The sequence below is a fragment of the Lagopus muta genome, chromosome 8 (assembly GCF_023343835.1).
Source record: "Lagopus muta isolate bLagMut1 chromosome 8, bLagMut1 primary, whole genome shotgun sequence".
Taxonomy (NCBI): domain Eukaryota; kingdom Metazoa; phylum Chordata; class Aves; order Galliformes; family Phasianidae; genus Lagopus; species Lagopus muta.
Genome location: NC_064440.1, coordinates 437,018 through 463,277, shown reverse-complemented (window position 1 = coordinate 463,277; position 26,260 = coordinate 437,018). Strand labels below are relative to the sequence as shown.

At 49.0% G+C, this 26,260-nt stretch overlaps 1 protein-coding gene across 6 annotated transcripts in view; it reads right to left on the bottom strand.

The window, feature by feature from the left end:
• The window catches only part of ACVR1 (activin A receptor type 1), a 44,352-nt gene that overhangs the window by 13,737 nt on the left and 4,355 nt on the right, over positions 1-26,260 (bottom strand). For 2 of the 6 annotated variants that reach the window (XM_048952811.1, XM_048952807.1), the window contains exons 2-5: positions 6,951-7,027; positions 3,907-4,161; positions 3,497-3,714; positions 422-521 (exon numbers count right to left, since the gene is read on the bottom strand). In XM_048952811.1, coding sequence (XP_048808768.1) covers positions 422-521; positions 3,497-3,714; positions 3,907-4,161; positions 6,951-7,027 — 650 coding nt within the window. Of the gene's footprint in view, positions 1-421; positions 522-3,496; positions 3,715-3,906; positions 4,162-6,950; positions 7,028-11,304; positions 11,383-16,852; positions 17,011-17,221; positions 17,341-18,033; positions 18,099-26,260 lie in introns of those variants that run through there. The other 4 variants (XM_048952810.1, XM_048952809.1, XM_048952806.1 and 1 more) reach the window with 4 other exon arrangements.

Sequence of the window (26,260 nt, the reverse complement as noted above, 5' to 3'; positions counted from 1 at the left end):
TTCAGCTCCAGATCCTGGAATCCAAACAATCATTTTCCAATTCTAAAGCCTTCTAACTGAACACCATTTACTGTTCTACAAATGTGCTAGACAGTTTCAAACTCCAAATGGCATTTGTTTCTCTTAACACACACTGCACCTAGCTTACAAGATGCCCATTCAAATGCTCCTCAATTGTATTCTCTAGCATTACCTTCCTGAAAAAAGGTCAAATTTTTCCTTATAAAACACAGATGATATTTGCTGTCTTCTGCATAGATCTGAAAGGATGATCCCACTTTCAAAGCAGAAATGTATTCTGTAAGCCGAAGCATGAAAAGTTTCATAAGCACAACTGAGGAACAATTAGGATGCCACACTGAGCTTCCTGCCTGCATCTGTTACCCAGACCCAGCACAAGGCAAACAAGATTTCTACTGACCTACACACTCCACAAGCGTGATCTGGCGAGCCACCGTTCTTTGCACCAAGAATGGAAGTCCAGAACCACTTCCAGATGTGCAGGAATGGTCCAATAAATCCTGTTCAAAAGCAAGAGCAGAATTTTACTATGTAAACTAAACTGCATTTTTTCCACTTAAATACACAAGGGTGCATCTCTTCATAAAATTGAAGCTATTGGTAGTATCAGACACATGGGGAAGTGTGGTCATGCAGAATCAGAATACACTGCAGCCACCATTCTACAGAGGGCTGAGAAACCTGCACAGTTTTCCAACTGCAAAGGCCATCCCAGGCATACCAGAGAAGAGAGGAACTAAAAGTTGCATGTAACCAATTTATCTCAGAAATTTTACAGTCAACTCAGCAAGGAATAGCAAACAAATCAAGCACTGCTTCACGCTCACATTTCCTATTCTGTCCCTATCCTTTATTTTCTGTTCCAGTATCATTTTCTTCCAGACAAGCATTTGTTTATTTTAAGAGCATGACATTTAGTGCACGTGAACCTGGATGCTCACTTGCAGCATGCAATCTATCCTGCCATCAGACTCTGCCTCCTCTGGTTTTTCAGCAATTCATCCTTCTTAGCTCCTTATCTCAAACGTGCATTTGTCACTTATTTTCAAGAGAAACTTCCTTCCCCCTCTCCAAATCTTCTAGGCCTTGCAATAATCTGAACCGCTTCAATGAGACCTAAGTTCTCAGACACACCTTCACCTCTGTGTAATCAGCAGAAGGAGAAGCAACATTTCTCTTGAGCCTTACCTATTTTTCCAGCTCCTTGTGGTCTCTTCCTTTTGAAGATGACTACAAGAGCACACCCATGCAAGTGGGCTTTCACTGTCTAGAGCTTAGCTTGTCTCTCAGATCTTCTGACCTGGGGATCCCATATCCTCTAAGTCTGCTTTATGCATCCCCATGAATAAACACGCATTAGAAAGAGCTGCTGACAACTTCTATACTTAAAAACCCAGCCACAGATGGAGTCTGGAACAGAAACATGCAACAACTTGTTTTTCCAACAGCCTCTAACTTGTGTCTGCAGACAAACACTGGTGCCCAGCCAGGCGCACGGCTGAAGACAGAACAGGGAGATGCTGTCAGGGCACTGCACAAAAACAGAGGGCTTTGGGAGCAATGGCTTCCATGCACGGCTCAGGAAGGGCTGTGCTTTGCAGAGCTTTCTGTTCAAAACAAACGTTAGGAAAATTCTAGTTGAACATTAAAATCCTATTAGCCTACAAAAAATGCTAATACACAGCTACTTTTATAGCTAGGACTCCTATACAGTTCTAAGTATTAGCACCTGGTTGCTCTGTATTACCGGGCTTTTTTTTCTCTGTAGAAAGGAAAACAGGATAAAAAAAAACATATGCCCAATCAACCACAAAGCATTTTCAGGAAGCTGCACTGCTGGGCTTCAACTAGATCCAATGAAATCTCATTTCTCCTCACAATTTTTTTAGTGAGTTCTCAAGAAAAGATTGTGTAATAGTGACAGGAGACTGCTGTTTTGCTTTTCTGATGGAAACAGAGCTCATTATCTTATCTACATCAATGACTGTAAAAACAAGATCGAGGAGGCCACAGCTCTTTTATTCTGCATTAGGAAGCTCAGCTTAGGGCTGTATTTACTGCACTAGGGAGACTAATCCTAAATGCAAACAAACTTAGTGTAACAGAACCGGAGATTTAGATCCCACAGCTGACATGAAAAATCCAGAACATGAAAGACTTCCTGTGCAGGTGAACATGTACAGACAAGGAAATACCAGTATCCTTATTTTTTGTTTACATCACCAGCACCAAGAGGCAGAGACACCATGCTTACAAGAGACAGAGCTACAAGAGTTACACAGCTGTGAACAAAACGACAGCAGACCAAAACTCACAGCCAGCAACTTCTCCAATTTCTTTTGAAAGAAAGTTTTTTAATTTATTTCTCCCAGGCTTTAACTGCTGTTTCCTTGGATCATGAAACAATAAAGAGCAAAAGGTCTGCAACTGGAATGGGAATGGTCTTGCACTGATAAGAGATAAGAGCTGGAAGACAGTGCTTACAGACGATCAAGTTGCATACCTGCCTAATCTGTGGGGAGCACATCAAACCGGCTCTTTTAAGGCCAAGAATCAAGCCTTCCAAGAGAGCCAAAGACATTAAAAAAAGAAGTTACCAAGTGTAATTTATATATGGCTGAGCTGAAGTAGTGACACAAAGCTGTTGCAGTTTACAGAGCGCCTGTTCCCAGTCACACCAACCACCCAATACTTCAAGCTCAGGAGGAAGGCACTGGTTTCAGTAACACTCAATGTACTCCTGAAGCCATGAACGCTCAGTTTTGATGGGAACGTTGCTGGAAACATTTTCAATTACTGTTACTTAAAATAAGGCCAAGGTATAACACTTCAAAACTTTACAAGGAAACACTTCCCCATGTTAATTTTCCATAGACTGAGTGACCTGAAACATTTTAAAAATCAAATTTTGAACAAGATGTCCAAAGAAAATGAGAAGTGCTGCTACTCTCCTCTGTCAAAAAAAATTCACTGATTTCCTACTCCTCTACTTACCAAGTTCACGGGACTCAGATCTGAAGTTTTAAGTTGAGACAACCTGTATTTTCTTCTCTGCCCATCATCACATCCTTTCCAGTCTTTCAAATTGTCATTGAAACATCAAATCACAATACATTTTTTACACCTTCATATCACTTTAGGCTACCCGAAAACTGTACAAACGTTGTTTTGCTGATATGCAAGCTTCTCAGTGGCTTTAGATGCTGTTTGTAGAACCAGAAAATGTTTGACTAGAGCTTACAGCAACTCTCCAAGTCAAGGAGACTATAGTTGCAAAAGTGTTTGTTTTTTGTTTGGTTTGGGTTTTGTGTTTTTTTTAAGTTTCATTTAAACTGTGGCTTCTGAACACAGTAACATCCCCACACAAGTCCTGACACTTAAATGGCATGCTGGCAGCATAAAGCCATGGCCATGTCTGGAGGGGCTGTGAGGGCATTTGGAAGCAAAGTTTTTACCATTCACAAAGGTTACTTACTGCCAATGTACTGTCCCCGACATTTGAAGCAATGAGTCCCTCAATTGTGCCATATTCTGCATCTCTAGAATTGAGTCTCTCCATGTGGTTCTTCTGTATTCTCCGGATGATGAGCACAGCTACCACAGAGAAAACTACCAGCACTACCACGGGAGCCAGTATAACGATGATCAGCGTTTCCATGCTGTAACCTGCAGCTTCCCCTTGCAGGGTTTGCCCTTGGAAAAGATAAAGAACAAAAGAAAAAACGTTAGAATGCCTGGAGAAAACACTTCCACAACCAGCAGTTTGCTCGGTAGCCACTCACACTGGGAGAGGCTTTTACACAGTCAAGGCAGCAGCACACCTGCACAAAGTGTGCTGCCATGACTCAGCTGCTCAGAATTCCTTCTCTATAAGTTAACCATCACCTTTAGAAGAGGGCAGCTTCGCAGTGATATTCATGTTGCACAGGTATCCTTGGCAGCACTCCACAGCTTGGTCAGGAGATGGCGGAGTTTTGCACGTCATTTTCCCTTGTTCGTAGACTTGGAAGCAGCCTTTCTGGTAAACCTTAGCACCATCGTTAATGCTCAGGGAGGCAAAGCACTGCTGGCCCTGGCAGCGGTCTCCATTCCCACATGACATGCCTTCACACACACATTCATTTAGCTTCAGCTCCTCGTCTGCAAAAAGGGAGAGGTGAGGAAAAAAAACACACCTTACTCTGTAACTACTTTTACAGAGAGATTTAGTTATCTCCATAGAATAAGACAATAAAAATCCTTTGTTTAAGGAAAGGAATACTGCTTGCAGCTATCACAGAGGAACTACCAAGTAGGAGCTAACAATACCCATTTATCTGATTCAGCAAGGCAGAGATACCAGCCCGCACCACTGAAGAAATACCAGTCTTATCTGCCCACTCCAAGCACTCACATTCCCAGGGCTCAGCTTTACATCACCCCACAGGCACTACTGCAGGGGTACAGCATGGAAGTGTTGTCTGCACAAGGGCAGTTAGCAGAGAGAAACCAACTGTAACTGTAAAGGAGATTTGCTAAACTCAATTGCATTGCTCTGCTCAGGGCAACAGAGATGAGGCTGCTCCTGCACACACTCCCTGGGTGCATGGACTCTTACAGCAGACTCGCTCACATTCTTTTTTCAGCTCTAGCAGACGTTTCCAGCCATAAGCACACAGATGTTCCTAACACAGCAGCATGCCACCACGTGTTCAACTTTTCAGAGCCTATCATTGGAGGTTGCCCACTGGGAATAGAACTCTGTTTATTTTCCTCTTGTTTTTTTTCTGCCCTCCCACAGTGAACAAATACATAAGTATAGTTTTCCACTATTGAACTGCCTAAAGTCAGCCAGCTTCCCTGCAGCCCACACCCTGCTCAGTGCATGGACAGCCCCTGTGGCTCGCATCCTGTTCTATCCCACCTCCCACCCAGGGACCCCTCAAGGCAGCCTGCACCAGCCAGGGAGCAGAAAGCCACCCCTTTGGCAAAGAACCTCTGAGCTGGGAACACAGACACTCTCCTTCACAACAGTTACTCCTCATGCCCAAACTGCTCCTCAGTTTACCCAGCTGGTTTCCCAGCCTCGCAGTGCATTACTGCCCACCCCTGTCCCCCAGGTATGCCCCTGCAGTGCCACTCAGCCCACAGGCCGTGCAGGCTGCACAGGGCCAGCAGTGGTTGCCATGCCCCGGCAGGTGCTCTTAAGCTGGATGCTGCACCACAACCTCACGTGCATAAAGCCACCCACAAGGGCTGCCTGTCTTCACCACGTTCTCCCGTGGAAAAATGCACTGCATGCATTCCTTGTAACATCTCAACTTAGAGATGCTCTCTCCACTGAGAGGAACGTTCCGCTTCCCGCCCAAGGAAACAGGCATGGGGCCACCTCATCTCACTTGTACTACAGCAACACCACTAACTGATATTTCTTCAGCTCTGACTCAAAATAAATGCTATGTCAGCTATGTCATATGGTCAGCAAACGACAAACTAAACAAACGTACAAAAAGTCTCCGTTTCCTCTCTAAGGACAACCCACTCCCAGTGGGGGAACTGACGAAGCATGTGAAGAGGTTACAAACCCAACATGGAGCCAGCCCAGGGCTGCTGAAATCTCTCAGCACGACAGGGACTTCAAGCACAAAGGTCACAATATCTAAAAACAACAATTCTGCTTTTCTTTTTAAACAACAAGTGTTAAGCAGCTCTGGGGGCAGATGGGGGCAGGGCAGCAGGTGAGCAGGCAGCACAGGGTCAGCATCCATCCCTCACAGGGCCCCAGAGAACAGCAGCATTAAGTGCACAGAGAAAAAAAATGCACCATAGGAAATTTGGGAGAGAAGGGAAAGAATAAAGCAAACAGAAGCACAAAGCTGGCATGGCTCTTCTACAGACACTTCCACAGGAAGCTCCACTTCACAAACAGGAAAACATTCCTTGTGCACTCAGCTGGCATGGGTTGGTGGACCACAGCCCCCAGACAGCTGCTCCGAGCACTGCACAGCTCCAGCCCAGCCTGCCATTGCTCTGCACTCCTTAATGGCTCTGAAAGCTACTAACATTTTATTTGAAAAGAACCAGCTGTACTTCAAGTGCAATAAGGAGGTGCAGCATGAAAACTGCTATCAAACTTTATTTTAAAAGAATATATTGTATGGACAAAAACAATAGTTTAACATATTTCCACTAAGATCTATCTAGAGTTGCTTCCTATTCCAATCGTGCCTTAATCTCTGCTTTGTAAACACAAATAAAATCCCACCAAACCTGCACACATGTATTTCCCCACTTCACAGTCCTTTCCAAGGATCCAGTCACCATGCGCTTTTGTTATTTGCATCAATATTTGAGAACAAACTCAGGGGATTTCAGAAGGACCTGACAAGGCAAAGAGCACCTATGTGCCACAGCAGATACTCTGTGCATGTCACACATCACCTGGAATGCAGTCACAGCTGAGGAAGTCACTGGCAGAAAGCCTTCCCTGCACGCTGACAGCAGGCAGTTTTGGAAGCAGCTATCACACAACATCCAGAAACCTTCAGGTGAACCACCACCCTTCTTCCATTTTGCTGAAGCAAACCTTACACGCACTGCACATCTGAAAGCCTTACATGCACACAGCAACTGGAGTCACTCAGCATTTCCAAAGACCTGACTGGAGCTGCCACAGAGAAGACGAAGCGCCGTGCTGAAAAGCTCAGACATGAGAGCCCTCCAGAGGACAACCCAGTAACACAACTCCACCTCAGCCCGCTGTGCTGCAAAGAGCTGCTCGAAACTTTGCCATTCAAGTAAGGTTTCCCATTTCACCCCCCAGGTCCTGCTAAGCCCTATGTCAACCACACACGCTGTAGATTTTGTACACAAGCAGGCAAAAAGCAGGCTCTGAAGCAACTCCAAGTGCTGACAAGAGCTCTCCCCACCATCACCAGCACAGCACTCACCTTGCACGCTGCGGGAGGGCAGGGCCAGCAGCAGCAGCAGCACGGGGAGAGCCATGGCTCCATCTGTCACTGTAGGCCTGCAGGAAGAGACAGACGTGAGAGCTGGGCACACTTGCACTGCCTCCATGTGTAACCACCCCAAAACAGCGCCTCTCCACATCTCCCATCAACTCCATAAATGAAGTGCAGGATGACCAAGTTTGGTCTCATTTCCTAAATGAGTCGTTTCCCACATCTACAAAACTTCTATTTTACCACAGTTTCTTAGTGAGATTTATACTTTTCTTGTATAGTCACAGAAGCATAATTTGCAACTATAGCATGTAGCCAAAGTGTGCCAAGAGGACAGCATGCAACCTTTCAGCAGCAAGCAGGCATATAACATAGAAGATCTGCTTTACCAACCAGGTTTTAAAGAGTTAAACTGCTATGAACTTCAAAGGAAGTTGTGTAAAACTGCCTTGTTTGCACTATGGTCTCAGCCGAAACTGCTGAATAACTTTCTTCAACCAGCAGCAACCGGCACTGGATGGCAGAGAAAGCACTGCATGTACGGCAGAGCCATCCCAGCTCCGTCTGCTTGACCCACGTCCTGTGCAAGAATTTATGTGTTCCCAGCAAAGGCACGGGCTCCTCTAAGGAAGTAAATAAAGGAGTGAATTCTTTCACATACTTCAAACCTTTTCCAGGATACTTGCTCCTTACAAGAACACAAAAGCTCTCTTTTCACTTTGAAGAGCTATTTTACAGGCTACTGACAAGGAACTTCTTTGTAGCAGGGGTCGTCTCAGAGGTGGAGAACTTGGGACTGCAAAGAACAGCAAAGAATGGCAAGCAGCCGCATGGGTCTCCAACTCCAAACCACCCACCTGCCCCAGCCCCAAACACAACACAGCAGCAGGGAGCACACCCAGATCAACATGGCTCTGGTGAGCAGGCACAGGGCTGCTGCCGTGCCTCTGGCAAGCAGCACTTACATTCGCTTACTCACACTGCATCCCAACGCAGCAGACAGAAAAATGGCAGTACCAACATTTTTCAATTTTCGTCAGCTATCTTCTGTTGCTGCCTTTTCATACCATTAGCAGGCTGCCTGTGTGCTTGGTGACTAAAGCCAAATCATTTCCGTATTTATTTCCTGACACAGATTAGTTTTGGAAAGATGTCAGGGATTGTTCTGTGACCAGTTAACATGGTCAAGGATTTGTGACCCTGTGTGCTCCAGTTCTGAGATTCCCTGCTTGAAGGGAGGAGCAAGCAGCACCCAGCATCACTGCCTCTGGCACAACCCACCTCCCACTGCTTGCACCCACTCTGCCTGTCTACTCCCATTGTCGAAAGACCTTGCAACACACAGTACCTCACCTCCAACAATCACAAAACACAAGTAGGGCTGCATGCAGCACAATCAGCGAGCACTCATGGATAAGGTGCAGGCTAGGAGAAAGCTGCCCTGGAGCAGCCGGTACGTAGTGCTGCAGCCAGCCCAGGGTCCAGCACGGGGACAGCAGAGTCCCCACGTCCCCAGCAGCAGAGCCGGGCTCAGCTGTTGCTTGGGGCCATGAGCAGTGGCAGCAGGAGGCTGCTCAGCTCTGCGAGAAATGAGGCTGAACACGTGAAGTGTGTGCTCAGGACATGCTGAAGGGACAGAAGACAGAGAAAGCAGATAATGGCATGCTACCTACGTGCTGAAACCAGGAGAAGCCTGCAAGTATTTGTTTTTCCTTTCAAGCAGTCTATTTCAATAAAGCATGGTCCCAGAAAGGAGGAGGGGAACCAAACTGCCCCCAGCAGAGACACCAGCCTCCCCCAGCAGTGAGCAGTAACAGTGCTGAGGCCAGCAGTGATGCACTGGCTACATAAGGGCTTCCAGTAAGCCCTCAACTCTCAATCCCTCATCCAAAGGACCGTGGAAGGGTGCTCTGCAGCACAGACCATCACAGATTTGCAGGGATTGCAAGGGACCTCAAGAGATCCTCAAGTCCTAACTGCTGCTATAGAAGGTACCCTACCACAGGTTGCACAGGAAGGTGTCCAGCTGGGTCCTGAATGTCTCCATAGGAGACCCTACAACCTCTCTGGGCAATCTGTGCCAGTGCTCCCTCACCCTTACCATAAGGGTGTCTGCATGTTTGTACAGAACTTCCATGCAGAAGTTTGAGGCAACTGATCCTTGTCTTAGTGCTACACTCAACTAAGAACAACCTAGCCTTATCCACTTGCCTCCCATCTCCCTTCAGATATTAAGGAGGATCACCTCCCTCAACCTGCTGGCCACGCTCTTTCTAATGCACCCATGGACAACTTCACTCAGCAACACATTTGCTGTTGGCTTCTCCCAACAACATGCCTACCAACCCACCATGGCTTCTAGGATCACCGTGCCCACCATCCCACCAGGGCTCCGTGCCCAGCACCCACAGAGCCCAGCACCAAAGGCTGCAGGACAGCCAGTGCTCAGCTATCGGCAAAGCAAACAGCAAAACCCAGGCTACAAAGAGACCTCATGCATTGTCCTCTCCAAGAGAAAAGCCAAATACCAAGAAGTTAAACCCGGCTTGTGTGAACCTTCATTTCCTGGATGCCTCCAAGAGCAGGGCCAGAATGCCTGCAGCACTGTGCAGGCTGGTGCTGCCCAGGTACCCAGTGAGCGTGTGCTGCAGAGGGAGCTCAGAGCAAGGCTGCAAAGAGCCAGACCTGTCTGCAAAGCATGTACTGCACATACACGAGAACCAAAAAACAACTCAGGTAACACGAGCATGCATGCTTTCTCACCTACTGTTTATTCAGAGAAAGAAAATAAGTTTTTAACATAAAGAACAAAATAGTCTTTAACAAAACACCGTAGAAACCTAAGACATAGATCCAAAACACCAGAGGGGACTGCTCCATGAGAACTTTTCCCAAGGGGAGAGAGTGGGATTTAATCCCAAAGAAGACGAACTGGAAAGCAGCAAACAAATAGCATGTACCATTTATTTTCCTTTCTCCGTGGATCAGTCTTTGTTGACATCTGACTGCAAACTTTTGGCACGCCCAGTGCTGAGAACGACTGCAGTTGCAGTTACCACTAGATGGCATTCAGAACACGAGTGCCTGTGCCTTGGGCACTTCGTGACATAATCCATCCCGCCCAGGGCTTGCTATACAGCAGAGCTGCAAACAGGATACAGCATTGTGCATGTTACCATCAGCATGCAAGGACAAACACTGCTTGTTTCAACTTTTTCACCTATAAAAACGCACAATTAGAAAATGGGAAGTTTGCTATGGGTCACCATAGACACATCCCCAGGGGTAGCAGCAGGCAGATCCACCCAGGCCTGCTGACCTGCTGCCACAGGGCAAGCCCGGCCCAGGCAGGCACTGCAGCAACTCAGCCTAAGGGTCAGGAGAGCTTCCCAGAAGCAGAGGAGCAGCAGCAAACACATCCCTTGGCACAGGAGCTGCAGTTAAAACTGCCCACCTCACCATACCGGAGCACAACTAAGTTCTGCCTACATTCATGAAGCCCCAGATTCTGCAGGACAGGTTCTGAGAAGCCCCCACCCCGCGCACAGCACAGCCCCAGACGCAGCGCCAGCAGCAGGCAGAGCGCGGCCCGGCGCCGCAGACCCGGGGTCAAAGCTCATCTGAATGCAGCGCAGACGCGGCACGCCGACCCGGGGCAGCTCCACCGGATCACAGGCGGCCGCGCTGTCACCCGCAGCCCCGGCGGCAGCAGGCCAAGGCCCCGAGGGCCGCGCGTATTTGGCATGCGCCTCACCAGATCGCTATCAAAAGAAAACATCCCCGGCACTGGGCTGCGACTGCCATCCTCAACCACCACACATGAGCACAGTTCGCCAGCGGCACAAGCTTTAAAAGCAAAGACGGGCGCTTAAAACTGACAGATCGCAGGGCGGTTGGCCGTTTCTGAAATCCAAGTTCACAGGAACATGCGAACCTCCTCAGAGCAGCACCGCAGCAGCGCTCCGTGTGTCAGGACAAGGGCAGATCCGGGTGTTCTTATGCCAGCAGCACAAAACCCAGCCACAGCACCGCCCGTGGGCAGAGGGCACCCAGCAGCACATTGAGATCCAGGAGGGCAGTGCCCTGCAAGGCCACACACGTCCCAAATCACCCCAAGAACAGAGACAACCAAGTGTGAGAGCTGCTGGGCCTCCCGCACCCACACACACCCATCATACACAACGCAAACTCCCAACACAACTGCCAGGCAGCAAACAACCCGTACAGCATCAAACATGGAGGAAACACATCTAACATCGACTTCTCACAAAGTGGCAGCTCTGCATACGCTCGTGCACATCCACTCCTTTCCTGTGTAATAGCAAGGGAACAAAGCACTTACAGAAACAGAGGCCTGCTCAGCCTCCCTCCTGGCACCCACAAGCAAGAATCCATTTGTTGTCTATGCTGTCACCCCGTCCTCAGCTGCCACAACTGCAGATATTGCACAGCATGGGAGAACAAATTAGAAATATCCACAACGTCTGGAAAAAAAAATTAAAAACCCACATATTTATCCAAGAGGAAAAAATACCTTACCTATAGGTCACAGACATGGGCCAGAAACACAGGAGTTCTCATTGCCTTTGAAAAAGAGGAGGGCAGGGAGAGGACGAGGCAGGGCTGGCCCTGCAGGACGGCTGAACAACCCGGCAGGGCTGTGGGCTCTGTGAAAGAGATGGCCATCACAGCCCAGCTGCAAAGCTGCACAGACACTGCATCGGTGGGGCATCCCGAGCAACTGAGCAGCGGATGGCCTGCTCCACTGATCCCAGACATTTCTACATTGACCTGAAAGCCTCATCCTATATCGCAACTTCTTTGTGCCTTGGAAAACTCAGCCATCCTTCCCCATTATTTACCACCTTGCAGGCAGCTGCCAAGGATCAACACCACACCGCGGATCACCTTGCCTTTGCAGGGCCTGCACACGGTGACACTCCGTAAGACCCTATGGTAGCTCACACAGCTCACTGACCATCTCATCCCTGAGCACCCTGGGAGTTAGGAGCAATTCACACGTGCAAAGAGCCCCCACACGTGGTCTCACTGATACAGGCAAACAGGTGTGTCTGGACACAGTGCCATCAGGCAGTCAGTGATCAGCCAAGCATGCAGCAGCTTCACCTCAGTGCACAACTGCGGCGCTGAGCAGGTATCAATTCACAACACCTGTGTTAGATACATCTCAATTATTGATGCCTAACACACAGTTCAGAAACTCATTAAGCACCATGAAGATGAAACAAGGATGTTAAGATGCATGGTACACAACGTATTTCTGCACAGGTATTACAGGAAGCACAGTTCCCTGCAGAGGGGAGCATGGCATTCTCCACCAGAAGGGCTGCGTCACAGGTGGGCAGTGGAAATTCTCTTGGACATTTTCCCTGTTAAAAACAATTGAGAGTTACAGACAACCTTAGGCGCTAGTCACTTTGCCAGCACCATTCCAGATGATCACCCCATGTGAAGACAAGTTCAGCTGGCACCCAGCGAGCCAATCTGCACAGAACACAGAACTATCTGCAGCTCAGCACTGGCTGTGGGAGGCATGGCCTTCCCCTGGAGCTCTCAGATCCCAACACAACATGAATGGAAGACAGGAACTCTGCCATCCATCAATAGCCTGGACTGATCCACAAGCTCTGTGTAAAATCCAAGCACAAATACTTCTAGCTATTAGAAGTTGCACATGTAAGCTTTCTATGTCTTTAGAAAAAGTGCACACTAACACCTAGTAGCTCTAACTTACTCACTCGAAGTTGACTTCTTTGAGACTTGGCTCACTACCCAGCAGGCACTCCTTTACTTCATAAAGCTTTCATCTGTGCAACACCTGATGAAAGAGTTCAAGGAAAAACAAACCTCCACAGCTCACAGTGCTTCCCAGCCCACCACCAAGCACTCCTCCATCCTGCTCCAAGCAGCTACCAGGCAGGTAGTAGCCAGAGAGGTACCAACACCTCCATCCCTGCATGGGAGTGGCATGGGGGGTGGGGAGGGGGGGTCCCAGGCACTGCCCCCAGGCCCTCCAAGTGAAACATCCATTTCAGATAAACCAACCACCTGCAGCATAAAGATACACTCACCAGAGCTTTACTCCAGAGCTCTTCGTGTTGTTTTCAGTCTATAATAAAGTTTCCTATTCTACAGTTCACTTTGGCTTTCCTTTCACCCCTCCAGACACCGCCCTGAGCAAAGCCCCCTGCAGGCTGGATCCTGCAAACCTTTTCGATGGCATCCTGCTCTGGAAATTTCAACAACCCCAATCAACTTTGGGAACCAATTCTGGGAAAGTTGTAGCGCACTGCCTGCACGACAGGCAGAAAGCACAGCAAAATGCTCACACTGCCCTGTTGTTTTACCCCATCAAGTGCATTTCATCAGTATGCCAGACTAAGCCCAGGCATTCCAACTGCTGCCCTGTGACAGGCTGTGCAGTGCCCCACAGCCCCACAGCCCTGCTGCCTGCAGCTACACTCCAGAAGCAGGAACAGTGCAGCCATGGTGTAGGTGAAATCAGTGACTGCTGCACTAAGATCAGGGTTTGTAAATGCTTTTTATTACCTTCCAGTAGCAAAAAAGTTCCTTTCAACCGTTTCTCTGAATGCTTCCACCAACATAAACAGTGTAAAACAAACAGTTCTGAACACAAATCTTCAGCTCTGGACTCAGTAAGAAAAATCCTTTCCTCTCAATGTCATGGTAGTTTGGTTGGATCCCCGCCCCCTCCTTTTTGTTCCTTCCCATGAGTTTTAGACACAGATCTCTTGGCCGTGGGCAGGCGCTGTGTTTTGGTTTGGTTCAGTGCAGTAGCTAGGGCCTGATGATGTAACGTGAGCAGCATTTCAAGATCACTTCTCATTCTGGCAAGCCTGCTACAAGACAAATGCAGTCCGACTCCCACAGACGTACACAGCAGTGTCTCTCCACCAGCCAGTGCTGTTTGCATAATACGCAAGGACCTTCGGAAGGTGCAAGTGCTTTTTAATTCCAGCCCAATGCCGTTGAGCTGGCTCACTGAGTCAAACACTCAGTAACAGACCCAAGGAACACGTGCACAGCAGGCAGCGCTCCGTGGACCCCCATCTATTTTGGTGCTGCCACTGCCAGCCATGAGCCCATCCACTCACCAACAGCCCCACTGGTCCCGCCTGCCTGGGCACATCCAAACCTCCGTGTGGGCTGCAATGCCAACACCACCACCCTACCCACAGCCCCTCAGCCCAAGCACCCTAACCAAGACATGGTTTGTGGTATTTTGGTCAAATCCAGCAGCAGCTCTGCACACCAGGAGCACAGCTTTTACCAGGCCTGCGTGCAGCACAAGGCTGGGGGCTCTGAGCAGAAGCCAGGCTGCTGCTTGGCATGCCTTAGAGCTTGACTACAGCCATGTGTCAGCTAGCCAAAGGAAGCCAAATACAAGTTACCTAAATATTTTTGGAGCAATCAGATGGAAAACAGAAGTTCCTAATGCTCTGTGGGCACGCGCCTCTGGATGATATTTTGCTTCATCAGATCCTTTCATTAACTATTGCTTTGGTGTCCAAAAAGCACCCAGTGCGCCACATGGCTGCATCAGCTCCAGCCCAAAACCTCTGTGCCCCTCCTGGTAACAGAATTACTGCATCACCACAACAGACACTCAGCACTGCCATCACAAACAACTCTCAGCCTGATAACTTGGCATCCTATCACTTCTCCCTACTGATTTATTTCAGTTACCATTCTGACTCTCCTTTCCAGAGCTCTGTGCTGCATCTTCCTTTTCCATCGCTAGCTGCATGCTTCCAAATTCATGCCTCCCACATGGCCCTGCCAAACCTGACTGTACTCGCATGTCTTCAGAAAATTGTTCCACACATTTACTCAGACTTTTGTTTTAATTGCTGTCAGAGATGCCAAAAGCAATCGAATTACTATCCACCAGCTCAATTACTGTGACTGACCTCACACATACTTCTAGCTGCAAACATGAAGTAGAACACAAGCTACGTCTCCTTACAGGCAAGTCTAGCTTTGGATTTCTGAATGAAAGACTGCCTAGAAGCAAATCCTCTGTGATCACACAGAAACTAAGCTGTATTCTCTTGATTAAAGTAAGCTTATGACATACATCCATTGGCAATTCCCAAGGCTCAGCACCTTAACATAGAGGATTCAGACACAACTGTTAACATAACAGACTGAATACAAGTCAGAGAGAACCTTCACCAACCGCTTCCGAGAGAGAAAACGGGATGCCCAAATTTGCCCTGAGTCAAGAGCCACCTCTAACAGGACACGACTAAGAGACCGTTCTGAGCCCAGTACAAGAAAAGACAGCATTTGATCATAAACAGAGCATGACCATACTGTTGGGTTTTTTTGTTTGTTTTTTCATCTTCTTATTGCCACCCAGTGGAAATGTGAAGCCAGATCTACCTCCGGAGGAAGGCACCAGCTTTTCACCTATCTCCTGGCCATCGAACAGACTGGGTTTTGTGCTGCAGAACTTCCCACTCACCAGCACAGATCTAGTTCTGAGAGCTCTGAGGTCTGCAGGAGCACGGCTGCAGAGGTAAAGCAGCAGCTGCCATGCCTGCCTGCGAGCATGCAGTTTTGCCAGGAACCATCTCAAATTCAGCTGGACTAGATGCTAAGGAAACCACAATTAAATGGACTGAGACATCTAAAGCTATTCTCAGAAAATAGGCCAGACTGGGCATGAAAACATCTGAGTTTGGCTTGATTCATAAACCACATGACCAAGACACCCCAGCAGTGCCTCCAGGCAGCGGGTGAAGGAATGCTGAGCAGCACAAAGGTAGGCAGCAGAGCTTCTCAGCCCCAGCTGCCTCTCTGTAGCTCCCGCATTTCCTCTCAGCTTCCACATTTCCCATCATCTCCCATTTGCCACAGCCATACATCCTGAGCCACCCCTTCATCCCAGGACATCAGGGCTCCTCCAGTCGGTACTTGGGCACTGGGCCATGCTCACAGCCAGAGCTGGTCAGTCAACCACAACAAACCCACCTCTGATGCAAAACCAGAGCAATGCAAGCTAAATCATCAATCACATCCAGCTAGCTATGACTGTGCACAACTCCAACTGTCTTTTACACCAACACACAGCAGTTTCCTCTGCAACCAACCAGAACACAACACCAAGCCCTTGTTTGAATAAGTGCACAAACTGTGATGCGGACAAGTCCTTCCCGGTTCCAAGCAAACACAGACATGACTTCAGACACTGGGAGAGCTGCACCAGCTTGGCTCCTCTGCCCTGTGAGTCAGCGTAAGTACTGTGAGCATTGCAGCATTACACGTAAGTGAGCAGAGCACTTAGGGAAGCTGCTCACCAAAGTGAAAACAAACGGCCAAAGGACATCTGCACCAAGTGGAAGGGACAAATGGCAGGGAAAGCAGACTGCTTCCCATTTTCTAGTCTCAGCAACTGAAAAAAGCAGACGTTTTTCTTCTTAAAGAAATAAGCAGAACTGCAGCAATAATTTCAAAAATAAACTGCTTGTACACGTTAGAAATAAGCACACGAGGAGGAGTGAGTCACAAAGAGATACAGGACATCTGACTTTTATGTCCTGCCCAGCTACAGCACACAACCTATGGAGCAGCACAGGACACGGTTCTCTGCCCCACTCACACCAGGACCCCCCTGCCATCCCAGCAGGTTCACACTGCTCTCACTGGAATGCTGCTCACACCCCACAGCTGTCTCCTCACACAGTTGGCACTGACCCCGCCAACGTGGGACTTGCTTCCAGCGAGGACAGTGTTATTTCATGGCTACTAGGCAGCACATGCACCACTAGTGGAGTTTTTATCTGCCTGCTTTCCTGCCATATAGAACCAGCCAGGCTGACTCCGTGAACGTTAAGATCACTCACTTTTCTCCATTCGATATCTCCAAGCCAAAACAACATCTGGAACTTCTGTGTGCTGCACAAAGAGGGAGACAGATTAAAGCTGGAGAAAGCTGCACAGAGCTTCCTGAGCACTGCGTGCGACCGTGTTTATCCACATTTCCCATATAGGCCTTCCAGAACGGCCCTGCTGGGAAAAAAAGTCCCTTGCACAGACTCAGACACAACATAAAACTCCTTCCACTGCAAAATAACTTCAAGAAGGATTATCAGAAAAATAACAGGAACAAAGCTGATAGGAAAGTTAAGAGTGAGAATGTAGCGCGGTTCTTATAGCAAAACAAGGTGACGTACACTGACCCACAGAAGGAAATGAACAGAACGGCCCAGCACCTTACTCGATAGCTCATGGGAAGCTCCTGGCACCTCACACACATCCCACCCATGGGCGGCAGCCCCCCGAGCGCACCCAGGGCTCAGGCCATGCCCAGCACATCCCCACAACCAGCAGAGCAACAGAGAGCTGCGCCGCAGACAGGCGCAGGGCCAAGACGTGTCCCAGCTAGCACAAACCTCCCTGCCGACAGACACGCCAAGCACACACACAGACCAGTTGCTCCAACATTTACTTAACTCCTGGTAGTTAATTAACAGAAGCCACGACTGCTGGTTATTCCCTAACCTGCTCTCACATCGAGGGGCCAAGCTCCGTACCAACCAAGGGCAGCCAATGGCCTGGACAGCCCTGCCCTCACAGCAAGATGTCCTCTGCCCGCCCAGCCCCGGGCAGCCCACCGGCCCACCCAGCCGCAGTGCAGGCCACAGGGAGCTGCCGCACCGTGCTGCGCTGGAGGTCACCTTCAATGCATCACAACGACCAAAGTGGGATAAAGCGTGTGGCTTCAGGAACAGACTGAATGTGTCGACAACTCCTACATGGGTCACCACTACACCCCATGCTGAGCTCCCACCAGAGCCTGTTACCACCCTGCCCCACACTGAGCTGTGCAGCACCACGCATACTGCAGGTGAGCACAGAGATGGCCACTGCTGCCCTAAACACGTTATTTATCTGTAGCAGTTGGCTGAACAAACACACAAGTCACTAAAACACCTCCCAAACTCACTAAACAGCATGACTGCTTGATCTAGTGAAAGCACCCATCCCTGCTGAGCAGCACTGCGCCGTGTTTTGCCGCACTCACCACCAACGCGCTAAGATGGCATTCAGCTCTGCTGGAGCCCTGAGCCCCATCCCCTCCCGCTGTCTGATGGAAGGTGTTCCCTTCTTGTCCTGCTAGCATTTTGAAGAAAATATTGTAAGTATTTCTCATGGATATCCAAAGCAAAAAAAACCAAGACCACAGCTAAGTAAGCTTGGAACTCAGCCCGGTGAGCAGCTACAGCACCAAGCCACCCACTGGTTAGCTCTGATATCCACGAAGAGCCGTTCACACAGCCCAAACCTTTTCTCTGCCTAGAATTTCCCCAAGTTAAAAGAACAATGCAGCATTCTCTTAACATCTACTTTACAACACACACTAAAGCTAAATTTAACAGGCTACACAAACTGCATGGCATAAATCACTTAACTAAGGAAAAGCACCATTTTCTCCTCTTTCTCTGTGCTTTGCCACCATGACCATTTTCGCACACTTGCAGCCTTTCAAAGGGATCATTTTCACCCCATTTTCTGGAATCTCCCCGATCCTTCCCTCTCCATTTGCCTTCCAGCCCACAGACACTCCTTTTGGCCACAGTTCAGCCATCATCCACACCGGATGAACTCACATACACCACGTAGCAGGTAGTTTTCAGGCATTTGCAACTCTCCTGCAAAAGGTTCTGACAGAATTTGCATTGATGTTCAAGCATTCATGGCACTGAATGGTGCCTGAACCATGTACTCTTGCTGTATGACAAACAGGGACCTGGGGCCTGAGACTTCATGCATGTGCTTCACAGCAGAACAACGTGAAAGTCAGTTGGCTCATTTTCATTTACTCTTGAGGTAATCTAAATGCAATCCACTACCTCCAAGCACTTTCTGTAGCTGGATCAACAACCCCATTCCTTTCTTCCTTACTACCCACTGAAGAGACAGCAGGGCCCTTGGCTGTGACACAGAGCGTTAGCAATGCTGCAGTGGGGTTTAGTGAAGACAAGCATTGCTGGACACAAGTTAACACTGGTTTGGGGGTTTAAAAAACACTGCTGCAAGAAACACGAAACTCTGAGTAACAGATCTTTAAACAACAATCCTTCATAAGAGACTTCTTACCCAAAGCTGCTTAGAGGGACCTGAAACTACACGTTACTTTCCAGCAGTGACTACATGCCTCATTTCTGCATTGTCTGCTTGTTTTCAAGTCCAGCAGCAACTGCTGTAGCTCTGAGTGAACAGAGGCACCTGGCCCATGTGGGAGCAGGCAGCCAGCACCTCGGCCACGGGCGGCACAGAAGGCAGGCTGCAGGCAGGGGCTCCAGCAGCCCTGTCACACAAGGCCAGCCCCACACACGGCTCCCACAGGTGGGGCGGCAAAGAAATCAAAGAGCTTCAAAGTCGTTTTGTGGTGAGCGCTGGGGGCAGAGCTGCCAAACCAGCAGTGCTGGGGAGGGGCGATCCACAGCAGCTGGGGATCTCTCCAGGTCTGTACTGCTCCGCAGGGAAAACCATCCCTGGCCACCTGAAAATCCAGCCGGTCTGCACAGGCTGCCCTGGGAAGGCAGCGCTGCCCAGGGTGATTTCAGCCCTGTTCTGAACATTTCCATCCTTCCCAGACCGCTCCAGGGGCGATGATATACCACACGGCCATCAGAGCAGCCTCCTCCTGGAGGGGAGAAAAGGCTCCTTTAGTCCATCCACACTTGTATGGCTGCACTCCACCTTCACTCCTGTCTCCTCCTTCCAAACCCAAATCTTATTCTTAGAAATGCATAAGGCGACAGCAAGAGGTAATTTCAGAGCACTTCATAGCCCCAGTGCTCCTTGCTCAGCTTGTATGCTGGGTACGACAGAACACCCAGTGCTCCTGAACACAGCCAGTGCTGTACATGACAGGGAGCTCTGCACTCAGCAGGATGCACAGGATGGAGGTTTCTTTAGGCTACTACCAGAAAAAAAAGTAGCTACAGAAAGCAAGATGAACCATCCTGAGTCACTGTATTAGCACAATGATTCAAAGCGAAGCTAAGCAAAATTCAAGGTCAAAATACCCTATCTGGAATTTTACCTGGTTTTATGAAGCTTTCAGGACAGCAGTCTGTCTGCATGGTGGACTACACTCTTTGGGGCTTGGTATTTCAATGCTTCCAGTGATCAAGGCAACTAAAATCACTGAGCTGAGTCATAATTTGAAAGATGGATTTTGCGTCTGGCTTTGCACTTATATTTTATTCTCTAACAAAGGTTAATCACTGTCCAACATAAATGAAGATACTGTTAAGACCAATTAAATGCTAACTTTATTTCCCAGAAAAAAAGCAACCTTGTTAATAACAAACAACAGAGGATGAAAGGGAAGAATAGAACTTCTGACTGTTACTGGGCGCACGCTGTGCTGGCATGCAGTAATGGGGAGGGACAGTCCCCAGAGGTAACGCTGTGAATCTTTGCTTATCCCAAACAAGAGTTCAATCAAAGGGAATGCAATTACTATTGGAAGACAAGGTTATAGCAGCAGTGTGCTATTTCTGCAAGAAAGAAACCACCCAAAGCAGCAGGCCCACCGCCTGTCCAGCACCCAGCTTGCCTCCCCTCCCCCCAGCAGCACACAAGGGTTCAGTGCCAGCAGCAGCAGCCCGTGTGTCACCTTGGTGACATTCCTGCAGCAAATCAGCACACTGTGCAAGCTTGGAGGAGATCTCAGAGTCACAGGATGGGAGGGAGCATCCATCACCAGCAATCCATCACCCTCAGCACACAGCCAGGGCAAGCGTTCACCCAGCTGTACTCACAACGTGCCATGTGCTTTTATGGGGACAAAAAAGCAGAAACGCAAATTCAACAAAAGGCCAAACAGTTCAGCCATGTAGGTTAATTGGAACATTGTACATTTTAAATGCACAGTAGCAAAGGCGAAATCTTTCTTAAAGACCCCAGGCCAAGCCCCATTGGCTTCCTCAAAATCTCCCTCAGACAGCTAAGTTTAGATTCACAGGTTTTAACTCAAAGGATTTTTTTTTTTACATGCATTACTATGCTTAGACCTTTACTATGGTTATTTGTTCTACTTAAATATTGTTACTCACTTGCAACAGAGAAAACTTTTTCTTGGTTTTGCTTGCTTTTGTAGGAAAGACAGACTTTCAAGATCAGAAAAATCAGTCCCCCATAAATATCACCCCCCCTATATGTTACAGCAGCATCAGAGCAGTGCACACAAGCCATCTAAAGGCACTGACACCTTCCTGCAGAGCCTCCTGGAGCTCAACACAGAGAACAAGAAACCTCCCAAATAAAGCAAGCAGAGAAGCAAAGAATGAGCTGTTACACATTCACTACAGGAAGACAGCGATTTCAAATTATGAATTTTGGAGAAAGACAAGATCTGTTCTCACAGCACCACCAGAACTAAGGAAAAGCAGGATGGCTTCGGGATGCACCAACTTCTACAAACACAACACGTTCGTGTTCAGGAGAACACTTCACATGCAACCAAACACCTGTTTCATACAGTCATCATGAAATGTGTCAAAAGCCTTACTTTAAAGTACTTCAATACTTCAGAACTTTGAGAGAGAAAATATACACACTTCATATCCTTTTACACTTTGTTGGCACACCAAAACTCTAAAGGTTACAGTGTGCATCTGAGCATTGCCTCTGTTTGGTGGTGGTTTAATTTTCTCACACTCACACCAGCGAGCAGCTCAGCAAGGAGCCTCTCCCAGACAGCACAGCCAACAAGAAAGCCCCAGCGATGCTGGCTCAGCACAGCCAGGCCTGCAGGGTCCCCACTGCCGCAGCCCACAGCCAAGAGCAGCAGAACACGGCTCTGAGCAGCCAGCCATGCTGCTAACAGAGCTGCTCGGGTGGGATCCTACGGCCTGTGCTGGTTTCCTGAGGGCCAGGCTGCCTCCTGCCCCCCTTCAGCTGCCTGCACCCACATTCTGCAGCCCTGTTCTCCCAGCGCCCCCCCAGGTCTCCGTGGCTCCTCCTGAAGGAGGCCCCTTCGCTCGCTCAGCTTCTCCATGAAGTCCCCTCCCACAGCCACATAACCCTACAGCACTCTGCCTTGTGACAAGTCTCTCAGGAGCAAAAAGAGGTCAGAGTACTCATCAGGAAAAGGATTCAACTACACTGCAGCAGGAATGGAAGAGCCTTCACACACACCTTGACACAAGACCCCAATCCTAATACTCAAATGCACTCAAAAGCAGTGAGTTCAGCTCCTCCCCTCCCTAAGAAAAGTGGGCTTTGCTCATTGCTTTGGCTGCCAGTTACCTCCAGGCACACACTGGTCCGAAGCAGTGCACTTGCTCTTCTTTCCAGGTTTTCCAATCACAGCCAAGACCACGGATATCTCTCCTCCTACCTCTCCCACTGTTTGAAGAGGAACCTTCCAATTTCTTCAGCCAGGTCTCTGAAGAGCCATTAAGTTCCACGAGACTTGGCAGAAGGACACGCACTGGAAACACAGCAGTCTTGCAAGAGCTGCAAGTTAAAGGCTTGTCTGCACAAGAGAAGCTCCGGGGATGGCTCTCGCCATTTCTGAGCTAGGTGCTTGTGAGGACTCCTGCAGCAGAGCAAGGGCTAAGGACAGGCTTGGTGCAGGGCAATGGCATACCATGAACTGCACCTACTTTCATCAAAATACAAGCACATCCTCAAATCCCCTCTTTTCATCTCAATCCACCGCTGTGGGGGGGCAGTGGCTCTGTTAACTCAGCTTGCAGAACAACTTCAAGTTCCTTCTCTTCTTCCATTTGCTCTATTTCACTCCCCAGGGCCCTGTATCCAGCAGATAACTAAAATTAGATAGGTAACGTTTCACGGCCTTCAATACTCTCGTCTACACACAACAGGATCTTTCTTACAATAAAGGACATCTGCACTGGGAGCTCAATCAGCATCGTTACCAGCAGACCATGCATCAAAGTTTGACGTACTCCAGGAACACGATCTGACCAGGAATAAAGGCAGATTTACCCCAAGCAGGCCCTTTGCAAAAGTAAACCTACAACAGCAACACAGATTCAAATGCCAGTTTCCCACCAGAGACTCCAGTCACCCTATAAGAACTAATACCTCCTAGAACTGGATTTGGTCTTCTGGCTTTCAATTGCTCATCACTTTGCCCCTTCTAATGGAAAAAATAAAATACCCTTGGAATTCTGCACTTTGCTGTACATCAGAGTCCAGTGTTTCATTTGAATGTCTGACAAACAACCGCCATTCAAACTCTAACTAAACAGATCCAAGACTTTTCCACCAAAAAGCCACTCGTACACAAGGCACAGGAATACTGCGTTTCTTTTGAGGTATTTTAGCGGTGCTTGGGATTCGAATACCACTATTTAAGAACAGTCATACTGATACACTCATTCCTTAAAATACTGCAGGTGCAAGGAACACGAGTGGGGAAAGGGTATAAACAGCTTCAGACCTTAGAACAGCCTTTGCAGATCAGATATGCACAGGTTTGCTTTAGAGGAAAGGACACGAGCTCTACATGTGTGTAAAATGCCTCCACCAAGACAGAAAACCAGTCTTCTGTTTAGGCAAGCTGGAACACGTTATTCATTTAGCTTGCTCTCTACTAGAGGCTGATGCAAACATGTGGGTCCACAAACACACGCAGAGGTGTCTACATGGCATTCCTGGCACATTTATACAGGCTTACTTGACAACCAACTAATTTGAGGTTAAAAGAGCAAAAGCAAAGCCAAGGAGGTGTGGAAGAAATTTCAAGAAGCAGTGTCCTGACAGCAGAAGCCCATGGGAGGGACCATGAGAACAGAGCGAGGCATGGTGCCTGGCCAGCACCAAGGCACCGGCTGTGAGCCGCACTGCGTGTTCCTCTGCTAACTTGAGAGGAGCTTTTTCTAATCCTGGTGGTTTGACTCAATTTGTGTGTTTCTTTCTTTACAGAGAAGGGCTCCAACTATGCAAGGGCTTGGGAGAACAGCTGATGTTCCCGTGATGTAGCCCTCATCTTAGCCACAAAGCTCTCAGCCCTGTGCCCAGCTAGCTCACCTGCACATGGGACACCCTGCTGGCAGAGGGGCAGGGAACTTCACATCAAAGGAAGGCCCTATGCAAGTCTTCAGAGAAAGCAGGCCCTGCATAGAGATAAGCAGAGATGGCCCCTCCAGCACCACGTTTACACCTAGTTACCCTGGAGATGAGGAGCCCCAGGGTGAAAATAGTCCTGCCAGGGTACTGTGACAATGGCCTTTCAACAGCACCCACCGCTGAGCAGAGCAGAGCAGCCTGTGCTGATTTCAGTCCCCGCACAGCACAGGACTGCTGGTAAAGCTGTGCACCGCAACAGCAAGGAGTGGGGAGCTGCCCACACATTGGCTGCACAGCCACACAGAGCCCAGCACAGCCTTGTGTCACACTGCAGCCCAGCACAGCCTTGTGCCACACTGCAGCCCAGTCCTGCCAGGAGCAGCATTTCAGGTGACCAACAAAGCACTGCAATGAAGTCAAGAAGAGTTTCAATGTGATTTTTGCCAGTAATAAACAACCTGCAAGATACCAGCTATCTTTTCTTTAGGATAACATGTTACAATTAATTTACCCTCTCCTAACCAAACCACTATCTTTTCATTTCATTTTCTCTTTCAAGATCCAGCCTTGAAAGGACTTAATTGTTCCAGTCCACCCACATAAACACAAGAGACAACTCCGTTGCAGTGGAGAGCCCTAAATAGCACAGACTGGCTCAGACTGACTAATACAAACACACATCTTGTTTAACACTACGGTTGTTCCCAGGGGGATGCAGACCTCCCCTCTACTCCCACGCCACACCCACAGCCATTGCAGGCAGCCACCCAACCCCAGCTTGGGCAGCGCAGAACTGAGCCACGAATCGATCCCTGCTGGAACTAGTCCAGCAAAGCCAAGTTGAACTTTAACAAAATTAACACGCTTACCCAGCTCATTACATGGCCACAGAAGCACCAGAATAGGAGAAAGAGCAGCACATGGAGAGGATGAGCAGGACTGCTTGCTTCCTCGGCTCCCACACAGAGCTGAAGCCCTGCACAGCTGCGGTGCTGAGTGCGGGGCGGCTCAGGCCGCAACCCCAGGCCATTAGCAGCCCAGGCGCAGGGGCCTGCTGAGGCACACAGTCATGAAAGCAGCCATCAGCAGCTTGCAGGACTTCAAAAGGAAGCCACTTCTAGCCTCCAAGCTATCCACCCAGCCAAAGGAAGCCGGTGAAGGGCTGCCAACCTGCTCCTGCAGTTACAGGATACACGCCAGACAAGCAGCAGACCTGCAATTGGAAGAGGTGTTTGCTGGACTCCGTTCTGCAGCTTATTAGCAGAGAGGTAAGGTCTGCAGCTTCTTGTCCTAAGAAATGCCTGACCTCTGCCGAGAGCTGCTGGGCACGGCCACCCTGTGTGGCAGCACGAGCTCCTCCTGCTCGCTTCCCCTCAACTGAGGTGGCACCATGGCTCAGTGCAGTAGAAAGGAGTGTTCCAGGCATGAAGAGCACAGCCCAGAGCTGTGCATCACCTCTGTGTCTGCCAAAAAGCTAACAGCAGCCAGCACTCTCCTCTACTCAGCCCATCTTGGTTCAAGGTGGAGCTCATTCCATTTCTGCCAAGGCAAACAGAGTCCAACCACCAAGCTGGAGGTCTTCCTTCCTTTAAAACAGACCTGAGATAACTAGCAACAAGCTCCAGGTGTGTCCGCACGTCTTTTCAGGCACATGGCTGAACAGAAACAGGGTCAGACACTCTCAGGAGCAACTGAAGAAGGAAACATGCTCATCCACATAAGCCACTTTCTATCAGCAACCATTCAGTCACTTATTCAGCACACCAGGAGAAAAGAGAACAAGAGAACCTGCTGGCTACACAAGTGTCCCTGAGCAGAGGCTGAGGGAGAAGCAATGAGGACACAGCATGGGAAGGTCCTCTGCCCCACGCTTCCAGCCGAGGCAAGCTCCCCAGCCTGACACTGCATCCAGTCCTCTGCACCCAAAGGCCTGCCCACAGGCCCAGGAAAAGACCTAATGCCATTCTTAAAATAAACCAGAAAACCGCCCTCAGATGTCCCACAGCAGTCTCTCCGTACCTGACCCCTCACAGCCGGACGTACGTCTCAACACGGCTGACTACAGGCTGCATTCCCGGCTCCCACACGACGTGGGGCCACGGCCTCACATTACAGCCATCTCCACAGGATCTGTGCTCAGACCCTCTCTCCCCAGCAGAAGTTCAGCCACACCGCTCCCACAGCAGCTCACAGCA